Source organism: Caretta caretta, chromosome 12 (genome assembly GCF_965140235.1).
Source record: "Caretta caretta isolate rCarCar2 chromosome 12, rCarCar1.hap1, whole genome shotgun sequence".
Taxonomy (NCBI): Eukaryota; Metazoa; Chordata; order Testudines; family Cheloniidae; genus Caretta; species Caretta caretta.
Window position 1 is genome coordinate 19,461,004 of NC_134217.1, and position 13,967 is coordinate 19,474,970.

At 42.6% G+C, this 13,967-nt stretch overlaps 1 protein-coding gene across 7 annotated transcripts in view; it reads right to left on the reverse strand.

The window, feature by feature from the left end:
- GPT2 (glutamic--pyruvic transaminase 2) overlaps nucleotides 1–13,967 on the reverse strand; it is a 51,672-nt gene that overhangs the window by 20,788 nt on the left and 16,917 nt on the right. For all 7 annotated transcript variants that reach the window (XM_048870803.2, XM_048870802.2, XM_048870799.2 and 4 more), the window contains 2 exons: nucleotides 7,747–7,836; nucleotides 5,859–5,967 (listed from right to left, as the gene is read on the reverse strand). In XM_048870803.2, the coding sequence (XP_048726760.1) occupies nucleotides 5,859–5,967; nucleotides 7,747–7,836 (199 nt within the window). The remainder of the gene's footprint in view (nucleotides 1–5,858; nucleotides 5,968–7,746; nucleotides 7,837–13,967) is intronic.

Genomic DNA, 13,967 nt, shown 5'->3' on the forward strand with positions numbered 1-13,967 from the left:
CAACTGGTCGATCCTAGAGAATCTCCCAGCTGAGTGCAATCTCCGGTGGTGCAGTGGGGCTGCCGTAATGGCAGGCTTGCTGCCTTCCTGCCCTGGCCCCATGCCGCTCCAGGAAGCGGCCAGCACGCCTCCCAGAGCCAGTACCCCATACCGCCCTCCTGCACCCCAACCCCAGCCCTGCCCCCCACTCAGAGCCAGCATCCCATACCCCTTCCTGCATGCCAACCCCCTGCCCCAGCCTTGACCCCCTCCCAGAGCTAGCACTGCATACCCCCTCCTGCACCCCAACACTGTGCCCTACCCTGGAGCCCCCTCCTGCACCCAAACTCCTTCCCGGAGCCCACACCCCTTCCTGCACCCCAACTCCCTCCCAGAGCCCACTCCCTCCTGCACCCCAACACTCTGCCCCAGCCCAGCACCCCCTCCTGCACTCCAACTCCCTCCCAGAGCCCACACCCCTTGCCCCAGGCTCAGTCCGGAGCCCCCTCCCAGACTGCAAATGCCTCTGCCCCAGCCCAGAGCCTGCACCCCCTCTCGACCCGTGACCCCAGCTCGGTGAAAGTGAGTGAGAGTGGGGGAGAGTGAGAAATTGGGGGGGGGGGGGGGAGAGGGAGCGGGGCAGTTCCTGGGTTGCCCTTAATTCAAAAAGTGATCAAGTGGAATAAAAAGGTTGGAGACCACTGCTCTACAAATAGAGAGACCTCCAAGAGAAGGCAGAAAACAAAGATTTTCGGAGGATTTAATAGTTAGCGTCTGCAACACTCCTCAAAACATGTGAAGTACTATACAGTGCTAAGTATTATCTAAGAGCTGCATCAGCTGCCCCTGCAGTATATAGAGGCCGCACTGTGCCTGTTACTACCTATGAGTAAGGCTGCAAGTCTTTTATGGAGGTCACAGAGTCCATGACTTTCCAGGACCTCCAGGCCTCCTGCAGCCGCTGGTGTGACTAACCCCAGGGCCACCTGAGCAGCTGGGGAGGCTCTGGGCCAGCCACTGTTCTGCAGGCAACTTGTCTCGGACGGTGCCCCAGCCCTATCGCCCAGAGCAGTGGCGGCGATAGGGCTCCGGCCCGCCCCCAGCCTGGAGAAGCGGTGGCGGCGATAGGGCTCCGGCCCGCCCCCAGCCTGGAGAAGCGGTGGCGGCGATAGGGCTCCGGCCCGCCCCCAGCCTGGAGAAGCGGTGGCGGCGATAGGGCTCCGGCCCGCCCCCAGCCTCCAGGAGCAGCAGCAGCGGTGGCGGCAGGGCCCTGGGCTGCCCCCGACCCCCAGGAGCAGCAGCAGCGGTGGCAGCAGGGCCCTGGGCTGCCTCCCCACCCCCAGGAGCACCAGCGGAAGCACGGCCCCAGGCTGTCCCCGACCCCTAGGAGCAGCAGCATCTGCTGCAACGCCCCCCCAGCATGTAAGATTTAGTTAGGGTTACTTTTAGTAAAAGTCAGAGACAGGTCACTGGCCGTGACTTTTTGGTTATTGCCCATGACCTGTCCATGATTTTTACTAAAAATACCTGTGACTAAATTGTAGCCTTACCTAGGAGTAAGGCTAAGATTTTGTCATGGATATTTTTGGTAAAAGTCACGGACAGGTGACAGACAATAAAGAAAAATTAACAGAAGCCGTGACCTGTCCGTGACTTTTACTAAAAATATCCGTGACATAATAGGGGATCTGCAGGTCTCCACACCTCGGCAGCAGGGCATCTGCGCAGAGGCTGGGAGCTCTGGGTGCTCCCACAACGGGTTGGGTGTTGGAACTCCAAGGTCCCCCACTGCCCAAGGCTGGGAGCTGTGGGGGCCCCCACCACCTGCAGCAGCTGGGAGCTGTGGGGTACCCCTGCCGCCCGCAGCTCCCAGGTCTCTCCTGCTGCCTGTGGTGGCCAGGAGCTGTGGGGTACCCCTGCCTCCTGCAGCGGCCGGGAGCGGTGCAGCACGGCACCCCTGCTGCCTACAATTCTGGGGGCCCCTGGCAGCCCAGAGCTTGGGGGTTCCCCTGCAGCCCTCGATGGCCGGGAGCTGCTGGGTTCCCCCGCTCCTCACAGTGGCCAGGAGCTGTGGGGTGCCCCCGCCACCTCCTCCCTGCCCCCTTGGGCAGCGTGGGACCCTGCAGCTCCCGACCACCACAGACTGAAGTCACAGAGATCTCTGGAAATCACGGATTCCATGACCTCCACGACCTCGGTGACTAACCACCTATGAGCCACAAAACAAAACATTTCCCCAGCTTGTAGTTTAGGCATAGGCATGCTGTACAAAAGATCAGTTTAATCCACAGACGGATTCATATTATTTTTCATAGCATGGCTCACTGTTTCATAGCATGAGATCACAAGAGACCCCTAATAGGAAAGGACTCAAGTATTTTTATTTTTTAATGCAATTTAGCAGCTGGAAGTGAGGCAAGCTGGCACCATGTGTCTAAACTCTTCTCCATGAACCACCAGGAAGTGCTCAACAGACCACGATGGGAATCCCTGGTTTAGTATATGGGATTATAACAAATTCCATAAAATGTAAAAACATTAAGCAAAAAATCTGCTAAATTGAACTAGGAGAGGAGTTCAGAAGACCACATAAAAACCAACACAAAAAAAGATGAAATTATGAACTACATGTAAACAAAAAGGCAAAAATGAAAGCTGAACTGACACTGGATGAACTGTTTGACATTCTCTGAATGTGCCTGACTGCTAATCAAATCACTAATTATATTCTGTTTGCTATCGTAGTAGGTGCTATAAAATAATAAAACAATGAGGCACTACAATCACAAAAATTAATAGACACATCAGTTACTCTAATATGTACTTTGAAATGTCACCCTTAGTCTCTTTTCATACTGGAAAGGAGTTTATCGGGTCTATCAGATTCTTCAGATTCTGTGCCCTGGCTAGAGCACTATATTTAGAGTAAAAGAAAAGGAGTACTTGTGGCACCTTAGAGACTCAAATAAATTTGTTCGTCTCTAAGGTGCCACAAGTACTCCTTTTCTTTTTGTGAATACAGACTAACATGACTGCTACTCTGAAACCTATATTTAAAATAGTAACTCAAATATGACTTCCCAGATACAAGCAGTGGGCTGAGCTTCTAGATGGCCAAAAATGAACTGGCACCCCAAGTAGGTAAAGGTTGTTTTTAGGGCTGTCAAGCGATTAAAAAAATTAATTGTGATTAATTGCATGACTAATTGCACTGTTAAACAATAATAGAATACCATTTAAATATTTTGGGTGTTTTGAGCTCACTTTATTTTTGATCACAAATATTTGCACTGCAAAAAAAAAAAAAAAAGTATTTTTCAATTCACTTAATACAAGTATTGTAATGCAATCTCTTTATCATGAAAGTTGAACTGTACAAATGTAGAATTATGTACAAAAAAATAACTGCATTCAAAAATAATACAATGTAAAATTTTAGAGCCTACCAATCCACACAGCCTTACTTCAGCCAATTGCTCAGACAAAAAGTTTGTAAACAAGAAGCGGGCATTATCTCCTGTCAATTGTAACCAATGTCACCTGAAAATAAGAACAGGCATTCTCATTGTATGGTGGTAGCTGGCGTCACAAGATATTTATGTGCCAGATGCACTAAACATTCATATGTCCCTTCATGCTTCAACACCCATTCCAGAGGACATGGGGCCATGCTGATGACGCGTTCTGCTCAATAACGATCCAAAGAGGAAACCGACGCACGTTTACTTTCATCATCTGAGTCGGATGCCACCAGAAGAAGGTTGATTTTCCGTTTTGGTGGTTTGGGTTCTGTAGTTTCTGCATCAGAGTGTTGCTCTTTTAAGACTTCTGAAAGCATGCTCCACACGTCGTCCCTCTGAGATTTTGGATGGCACTTCAGATTCTTAAACCTTGGGTCGAGAGCTGTAGCTATTTTTAGACATCTCACATTGGTACCTTCTTTGCGTTTTATCAAATCTACTGTGAAAGTGTTCTTAAAACGAACACGTTCTGCTGGGTCATCATCCGAGACTGCTATATACGGCAGAATGCAGGTAAAACAGAACAGGAGACATGCATGCAATTCTCCCCCAAGGAGTTCGGTCACAAATTTAATTAACACATTTTTTTTTTAAACAAGCATCATCAGCATAGAAGCATGTCCTCTGGAATGTTGTCCGAAGCATGAAGGGGCATACAAATGTTTCGCATATCTGGCATGAAAGTACTTTGCAACGCTGGCTACAAAAGTGCCATGCGAACGCCTGTTCTCACTTTCAGGTGACATTGTAACTAAGAAGCAGGCAGCATTATCTCCTGTAAATGTAAAGAAACTTGTTTGTCTCAGCGATTGCCTGAACAAGAAGTAGGACTGAGTGGACTTGCAGGCTCTAAAGTTTTACATTGTTCTGTTTTTGAGTGCAGTTATGTAACCAACAAATTCTATATTTATAAGTTACACTTTCACTACAGTACTTGTATGAGGTGAATTGAAAAATACTATTTCTTTTGTTTATCATTTTTACAGTGCAAATATTTGTAATCAAAAATAATAATAAAAGTGAGCACTGTACACTATGTATTCTGTGTTGTAATAGAAATCCATATATTTGAAAATGTAGAAAAACATCCACAAATATTTAATAAACTTCAATTGGTATTCTGTTGTTTAACAGTGCGATTAATTTTTTTGAGTTAATAGCGGGAATTAACTGTGATTAATCGACAGCCCAAGTTGTTTTTATTTATTTCTAAATACACACATGGGCCTTTGGGAGGACACGAGGTTCAAGACAACAGTTTTGGAGCTTCAACATGTTCTTTTAGGGTTATTTTGTCTTGTAAACATGGTTGATTTCAGCTGTTATTAGAATGACTACAAGGACAATGGTAGAATACATTTTACAACCAGGTGTATGTGCAATTTATATACCTTAGACCAGGGGCTCCCAAACATTTTTCCAGTAGGCACTGCGCCTCACTATTAACACCTCGAGGAAAATTACTAATGATTATATTCATATAAACTATAACACTGTAAATAAAGTATGTACTTTTCCTTTTCCTTTTAATGTAAAAAATCATAATGATAGAAAGCCCTAGTAATGTGCACTCAAAGAAATGCTTCAAGATCTTTGAAACCAAGCAGTTTGACCGGAGAATGCAGTTGCACTGGTGGCGCACCTTGGGGCCACAGCCCACAGTTTGGGAACCTCTGCCTTAGACAAATGAACAGAATTTGGGTCATTTTTCTGAGTGCCCATATACTATGATAATGGGTTATCCAGAAATATGTATACAATAACCATCTTGCTGAGAAGTCTGCTTACTGCTTGACCTCTCAACAGCATGCACCAGTGCACAGGCGCGGACTCTGTGGCTGCTCTGGGGCTGGAGCACCCACGGGGAAAAATTAGTGGGTGCTCTGAACACATGAGCAGCCAAGCTCCTCTCACCCCCTGTCCCACCTCCTCCTCCCTCCCTGAGTGTGCTGCATCCCTGCTCCTCCACCTACCTCCCAGTGCTTCCCGCCACCAAACAGCTGTTTGGTGGCACTTAGGACTTTTCAGGAGGGAGGGGGGAGGAGCAGGGACGCGGCACGCTCAAGGGAGGAGGCAGAAAAGAGGCAGGCAGGGGCAGGGACGAGCACCCACCGGGAACAGTAGAAGTCGGTGCCTACGCACCAGTGGTTGCCTACCATCTTCTGCATCAACCCCATCTTGTTAGTAGAGAGTCTTGTAAACACTCCGCGTTCACGATTCTTGGGCCACTTCCTCCCCACCCAAGTTCATCTGATTACATCCTTTCTAAAAGGCCCATCACTACACAAGCTTAAGATATTAAAACAGAAAATAACAGACCTATAATTAAAAACAAATGAGGCTAGATAAAAATCTTACCTAAGCTATTTCCTCCACACCCCTGCAAGATCCGTCTCGCTCTCTTCTTTGAGTCTTCTGGGAAGCTTGGGCTGTCCAACAGGTTTGGGTATGTACAAAGTGCAACCACCTACAGTACCAAGAAAAACTTTGTAAACTGACTATTGCTATCAGTTGCTTAATGGCACTGGTTATGTTTAAGTTGTTAATATGAAAGTTAGCTCCTTTGAGGTGAAGGATATCAATAGATTAGGTCTCAAACCAATGAAAAATAAATCCCCCCCCCACCCCCAAAAAACATAAAAAGTGTACATATTTGTCATCAGAATTTGGAACCTAATTAATAATGCTAACAGCAGCAAATTCCTTTTTCCTTATTTGTATTACAGTTGATTGAGATTGGGGCCCCACTGGGCTAAGCACTGTACAATCATATAGTAAGGGATCATTCCTGCCCTGAAAAATGTACAATCTCAACAGAAAAAGGGATAAAGGAATAGCTATTTCTAGCACCATTTTACAGGTGAGGATAAGAGGACTTGCCCAAGATCACTCAGCAAGTCTATGGAAGAAGTGGGAAATGAACCCCAGTCTCCCAGCCCTAGTCATACTTCTCTGAAATAACGTTTGCAGTCTTTATTTTACTAATTTGAATTGCTAAAGGTATTTAAATAAGAAATGAAGGGAGAACAGTAGGTAGAAGTGGAACCATGCTCTAAAGGAAATAAACTATGATGAAGAAATTTAAGCCACAGTGAGGGAAATCAAGAGGTCCCTACTGAGAGCAGCTTTCATTTGTCTCAATCTCTGCCTCATTTTGCATGCATTCACCAGGATGATATGGATGGGCCATAGTATCCTGGCTGGTCAGAGATGGTAGCAGAATTAATGCATGTATGTATATCACATGGTGAACTGCACTGTTTTTATCATCTGTGTTTGTACAACGCCCAGTACAATGTGGCCCCAATCCTGATTGGGACCTTTGAGTGATGCCATAATATTAATAAATAAAATGCAATTTGAAGATTTTACATGCATAATTGCACAAGATGTTCACTGAAAATGTACTTGTAGCTACAAGTCTTTAGTTGTTCTTGTTTTGGTATAGTTTCCACAATATAACTCATGCCTGGATGCTAAACACATTCTTCAAAACTAGCCCAGAGATGTTAAGATATTAAGGTCCTTAAAAGATGCCTGCAACCCAATTTATGCATGCAAATACCTCTTGTGCACACTCAGATTGACTATTTGTGAACAGAGGTCTGCTATGCATTTAACTCCCCACATGCATATGCAAATACTTGGTCAGCAGGCTCAGAAGTGGTATTTGAACACACAAATCAGGCACTTGCAATTGGGTGTGTACAACTGTTTGTCCACACCTTTGAAAAGTCAGGCCCTAAAAGGACACTGTTGGATTAAAAACAGTCTATGTTTTCCTTACCTATATTACCAATAACTGGTTTGCTGGAAGAGGATGTGAGCAAAGGGCCAGGAGGTGGACATTTCAGGGGCATAAAAGAGGGAGAATACTGTAGAGGGACCCATGCAAAAGAGGGCCATAGTGGGGACTACTAGAAGGCAAACTATTGGAGTTTTGATGGTAGAGGCACTACTGGAAAAGCTGAACTGGTAGCTCCATGTGTCACATCCCTTGTATGTATGGAAGTAACGTCCATTCACACAAGCAAACAAACAATTAAGCATGCAACATGAATAGGCTATAAAGCACAACTGGTAACATAGTGAAAAAACAATTGAGTAGGTGTGCATTACAGTCATATTGGGGGAATCAAATGTCTAGCTACAAGAAATTTTTCTAGCAAATCACGGTGTCTGAAATTTTTTGATATTCTATAGAGGAAACAGAATTAGAAACAATATTATTTTATAAAATTATTACCTGACGAAGGAAAGTGATGGGCTGTTGTCCCATTGCATGTGCATCACCAATGTTGGCCTTAATGACCTCAGTAAAAGGCTTTTTGATTCCCTGAAGTGAGACAATTCACAATGCGCTGTTAGTTCTAAAGTACACCAAGTTTTTCTATCATTTATTTTACCACTTAACTGGTATAGCTTATTTATTTCTTATTTATTATAATACAATAATTAGTAATATCTTTTTCACTGCATTTTTCATCAACAGATCTCAAAGCACCTTACAAAAGAAAAACAGGACACATTTTCAAAGCACGGCCTCTAGTTTTACCCACACATTTGCAATACAAAAGATGGACTTGAATTATATGTGTGTGTAGTTCTGGGCACAGACTCAAAGAAAAAAGGTGCACTTTGATGTCCTTGGAAAAATTTTCCCTCTTTCCCCGCTAATGCTAATAATTATTATTGTTTATTAATTGTTGTTATTATTATTAAGCTAGAACAGTGGTTGTGCTTAGTTAAGGAACGATGTCCCTATCCTGCTGTGACCCTAGTTGCCCTTCAGTACTAACTGGCAGAGGGCACACCATATCACAACTCCCATTAGGCTGGGCACATTCATTGAATCAACACCTTATTGTCATAAAAGGTGTTGCGTAAGGTATCATACGCAAACCAGTAACTTGCAGGTTATTAGTATTATCACGTAATATATGTACAGGTGATGTATAAAGAATTATAAATGTATGCTGAAAATTTTTTTTAAAGATACTCTGCAAGCAATGCATAAGCCCTGCCTGTCCTAGACAAAGGAAAGTTATTTTGCCTCTTTTCCTGTGTCTACAATGTAAACTGAGCCAGGTAATACCTGAGAGGACAATGAAAAATACATTTGCATAGAAGGCAAACAAAGTCATAGAGCTAAATGAGCAGGAAAAAACATTTTAATAATCATGATTGAAGATGGAGCCTGCACCCCTAGAAAACCTTCCTGGCTCTTGAAACGGAGACAGTAGACTTTGGGAAGTATAAACAAGGGCAAAGAGCCATGTTAGCATCTATTGTCTAGGGCAGTGGTTCCCAAACGGGGGTTCATGAAATGTTATAGTGGGTTCTCAGGGAAAAATTCCCTAACGGTGGACAGAGCTGTCCCTAGGGAGCACGGAGCCAGCAGCCTTGGACTTCCAAGAGCTAAGCAGATGAAAGCAAGCAAATCTCTCACACTGAGGAGATTTAAACTTTAAGACTCCTTATAAGAAATGGAAAGGGAGGTGGATATCTTTTGCTGTTTTTAAAATTAAATAGGCAGCTAGTCTTGTTTTTTAAAATTATTATGAAGAACAAGTTTAAGCTTTGCTGTAAACTGCATTCTTTGCCTGGACTGCTCAAGACCTGAATGCCTGTGTAGGAGGAACTCTTTATGAGTTGGCTTCTTAAATCCCACCATGCTGTTTCACATCTGACACTCCTTGATGAAACATAGGAGCCTTGTCTGATAACAGGCTTATTCAAAGTGATACAAGCTACGAAAGTGAGATCTTGGAAGAGTGTTGCCATTTTCATAATGTAATAAAAATACTGTAACGATAAAAAATAATTAATAATAAATAGCGTGTAATAAGCATGTCATAAAAACAAATTTTATATTTCCAAGATCACTGCTTTTATAATTTATACTGAGGTAAAGGAGAAAATCCCTGGAAATATTCATTTTTAGGAGGGGGTTTGTGAGACTTAACATTTTAGTGAAAGGGGTTCACAGGTTGTCAAAGTTTGGGAACCACTGGTCTAGGGGACAAAGTAGTTCCCATTGAGCTAATGAAAAGTGGATCCTCTTGGCCTGAAAACCAAGAGTATCTGGAACTGAGAAACCTGCTTAAACAAAGACTGCAACGTGCTGAAGTTAAGTTTTAGTCACTAGAAAGCATGTTTTCTTTTGTTTTACTTTTAACCATATCTATGTCTTTTATTCTTACTTATCACCAGGGATCCTAGAAATCTGTTTGCGATGGAAAAACAAGGAATTTGCATTTTTACAGAGAATCTTTAGTTTTTACATTTTGTGAAAAAAATAAAAGCATATATTAACTAAATTTTACTGAAAGTTCCAGTGTCACTTATACAATGGGCGCTACCTCCCCCTCTTGTGATCAATTTTGATTGTGCTTTAAATTTACATAGCTAAACATACTCCAATAAACCACTTCCGGCGTACAGTGGTTATTCAATGGCGTATAGGGATTCGTGTTTTAATGCAACTCATTTTTCACTTCAGCCTCCGTTACTGTTGTAATTGTAACTGAAGTTATGAAAAGATGCCGAAAACGTTAAAAAAAAATCACCCCATAAGACCATGTCACTGAGTTTGATAAGGACAAATTTCACATTGGTGGTAGGCTTCGAACTTGCTTAAAAATTGTAAATATAACAATAAAACATTTTGTTCTACTGATACCTACATATATTGTGGCTAGGGAAACTAAAGTTCAGTGTTTTATTTTAATCGCAGAAAAACACAGATTTTTATGTTTTTCTATTGGAGAATTTGGGGTTTTTTTATCATAGAAAACTAGGATCCCTGCTTATCACATAAATATCTGTTCTTTGTTAATAAACATATTCTTGTTTTATTACAAAATCATCTCAGTTCTGTGTATCAAACTGAAAGACAAAGTCCTCAGCTAAATTAACAGGCTGTATGATCTGTCTCTGTGGAGGCAGTAAAGTTAACTTCTGTGAGGGTCCAGTAAGAGAGACTGGACACTACAGGGGAGATGGTTTTGGGGAGATCAAGACTGGAAAGGCGGTTGGTCTCACCCTAAGGAGTAATCAGGCTGGTGGAAGCCAGGTTGAGGCCATTGTGCTGGGAGCATGGTATCAGGGCTCTGAGCCAATGCTGCAGGCACACAAGGACTCTGGCTCACACAGCAGGTGGTGACACAACCTCTTACTGGTTTGGGTGAACCTCCATAGTGTTACACTTGCATAATGAGTAACAAACTCTAGTAAAATAAATGTATTTTAAAGCACATATTTGAAGTCATTACATGCCAGTTTAGGAAGAGTTTAGAAATATTTTACAAGTATTTTTAGGCCTAGTCTACACAGGTATTGACCCAAGTTTAAAGAACCATGCTGCCAACAATGCCTAGAAGTTAGAGAGAACGTTTCCTGCACTACGAAACAAACAGAATTTAGCAATAGCTAGTTGCTAGATTCTATTATGGCCCAACTGGGTTTTAGATAAAGTTTGATCCAGCTTCTGTTGACAGGGCTAAACTATGGTGAAATCAAGTTTAAATGGTGGCCTTGGTAGACACCAAGCCTACAATACACTTTTAAAATGGATTTCACATCCATCAGGCCCCTGTCCACACTAGCCAGCTCAATCATGAGCCCAACCACATACTTCTTAGTCTAACAGTTTTGTCTGAATAAGCAGTGAAGCATGAGGTCATAATCAGAACCCAGCTCAGCCACAGCCAACTTTAAACAAGTCTCATAAAGCAGTGTTATAACGCAGCTGAAAGCCCCACTGTAGACTGAGCCTTTGGGTTCAGAGAGTTTTGTTTCTATGACAGCTTTGTTTGCAGGGGCATACTGCAAATGACCAGAGACAAGCAGTCCAACATACCAGAACACAGTTTTGTGGAAAGATAAAAATCTTAAATTGCACATAATCACATGCATTACTCACCCTGCCCAAAAGCAACAAGTGTCTTACACACCTGCCCCATAATATTATCTCAGGTAAAAGAATAGTTATAGAACCTGCTGGCGGGCCATGGGGAAAGAGAAGCCAGTCAGGAAATGTCAACAGATGATGCAATGGAGACCATAATGCCTCTATCTACCCTAGAGATCCTCCACAAGGCCTTTATACATTTCTGGCCATTCTGTAACTTATTCCCCCTCCCCCCCCGCCTTCTTCCTCTCCAGACTGGACCTGAAACTACATCTGTGAGGTAGGCAGGATGAAAGGAGAGCATTTGGGGTCATCAGTGGTGGAGCAGGTTGGCTGGGGTACCCAAACAGGAGAGAGGGAAGGGAGGGGAAGCAGGATGACTTGAGGAAAATAAAAAACAGGGAAAAATGTAAACAAGTTTAGTTCTTTTGACTATTTATTTATGCACTGTCTGCCTAATTAACGTTTGTGTCTTGTCTCATTAGACTGCAAGCTCAATGGCTAGAAAATGTGTCGTACTATATTATGTGTTTGCAGAGATACTAGGATTGGAGATTTTAGGTGTTAACTAATGTAAAAGTTAATAGTAAAAACACTAGCATTTAAAATGCTTGATCTGTGAAATCTAAACAGCTGGCTACTTTTTCTAGCCATACTTCTCCTATGAGGAATTGAATCCATTATGAGAATAGAAGGAAAGCACTTGAACACTAGCTTGTAATCAGAGCTCTCTTTAAAAGGATAAAAAGAATAGAAAATAAAACTTTAAGTGCACTGGTTTGTAGGACCAGGCAATGCGACTGTCTTCTTTTGTCTGCATCAAGTGTTATGAATGGGACTGTTACGGTTACATTTCTTTATCAAGAAGCCAGTGGGTATTAGCATAGAGACTAGATGTGGTGAAGGTAATAATGGTCCCCATGGGCATGTGAATTCTTAAGATCTTAGTCGATTTCTGTTACTGCAGATGATGCCATTCAGAGACAGGAAAACGATAACATTCAAGCTTCCTTTGAAATGGAACAGGTAGAGAGGGAAGACGCAGCTGAAGGTCTTAACTTATCCCGATTCAATAGACTCAAAGAATACATTTGTCAAAATTTTAAGTCAACACAATTTAAAAGACACACCCTTTTTGCTTGTCAAGACAGAGCGTTCTGGGTTTAATGCTGACAGGAGAAGTGCTTGGAATGAATTACAGATCCTTCATAATTCAAAATCTGATTTTTAGGGTTCAGCAGTTTTACTGAATCTGTATTACATCCATTCCTGCTCCTCAGCATCCAGTATCATTTCTGACTAATAAAATAATGGATTGGTAATATGTTGCTTTCTTCAAATAAGTTGGAGGTCCACGGAGAACAAAGACCATCTTCATTTGATTTTAAGTTTAAAATTACAAATAAAAAGGCTCAAAGAAATGGTCAAAATCAACTCTGGAAAATGTAGCCAAAATTCCTACTGACAGTAATGGCAGTTGCTCTTGCTTACAATGAGGCTGGATTTGGTTCACTGTGTAAGAGGTGGAATTTTGCCTTAGAGTAAGATACTATATTATGCTTGTTCTGAGCTGTAAAACACATTTCAAAGGGACCACATGACAGTACCCGAGCCATATATTAACAAAACTGGAACAGAAACATCTTGACAAACAAGACAAATGACCAACACAAACAAGCCATGCAGCTAGAGACCCCTCCATCTTCTCACTTTTCATCCATGAATGCTATAGCATTCCTTGGTTGTTGTTTTTTTTTTAAAAGGAGGCCTACAGAAGCCACTTCTTCATCTAGTGAAGTGCAAGAGTCTAGCCTTTCCTCACATAAGGCGGAGCTCCCAGGTTAACCTGTCACAGGAGGGAGGGGAAGAGATTAGTTTAATGAGGTCTAGCCAACCTCATAGCAGTTAGCGTCTGAATCGCAGAAAAGTAAATATATTACCTGCTCCTTAAATCTAGGCTATGACTTCCCTGCCAAAAAGTGTATGCAGGAGTTGGTTTGTGGTTTTTTAAAAGCACAGTAAGTATCTCACTGTAAAATCCCAGTAGAGACAAGATACCTGAAGTTTTTACCATGAGGTAGCTAGGCAAGGTCAACTATACCCCCCCTCCGACGATGACTGACCTCACCTAACTTACTTCATGGTAAAACTACAGTGCCTTGCCTCCACTGTGATTTTTCACTTGGATGGCTAATGCACACTAGTTATCTAACAGTAAAAACCTACCTTTCTTTAGCAGTAAAGAGAGAGCCCTATTTAGTTAACCAACAAAAAACATCAATTCCTTGGAACCCCGTCTGCCACACATGCCCTCACCTTTCCTCATTCTGGAGTTAACAGTTAGCTGTGGAAACCTTTCAGAGGAATGTAGGAAACAAGAATAAATTTATGCATAACACAACTGTAATTTTTTCCATTTCTGCTTCAAGGTCCCACCCCCCTTTTTTTTTTAAATGAAGAAAGGGCCAGAAGTTGTGCAAGTCTGGGTCTTGAAATAGAAGCTGCACTGACAGCTCTGTATACTGAAGAGGTATTTGGGGGGAGGGGGAGAAGAG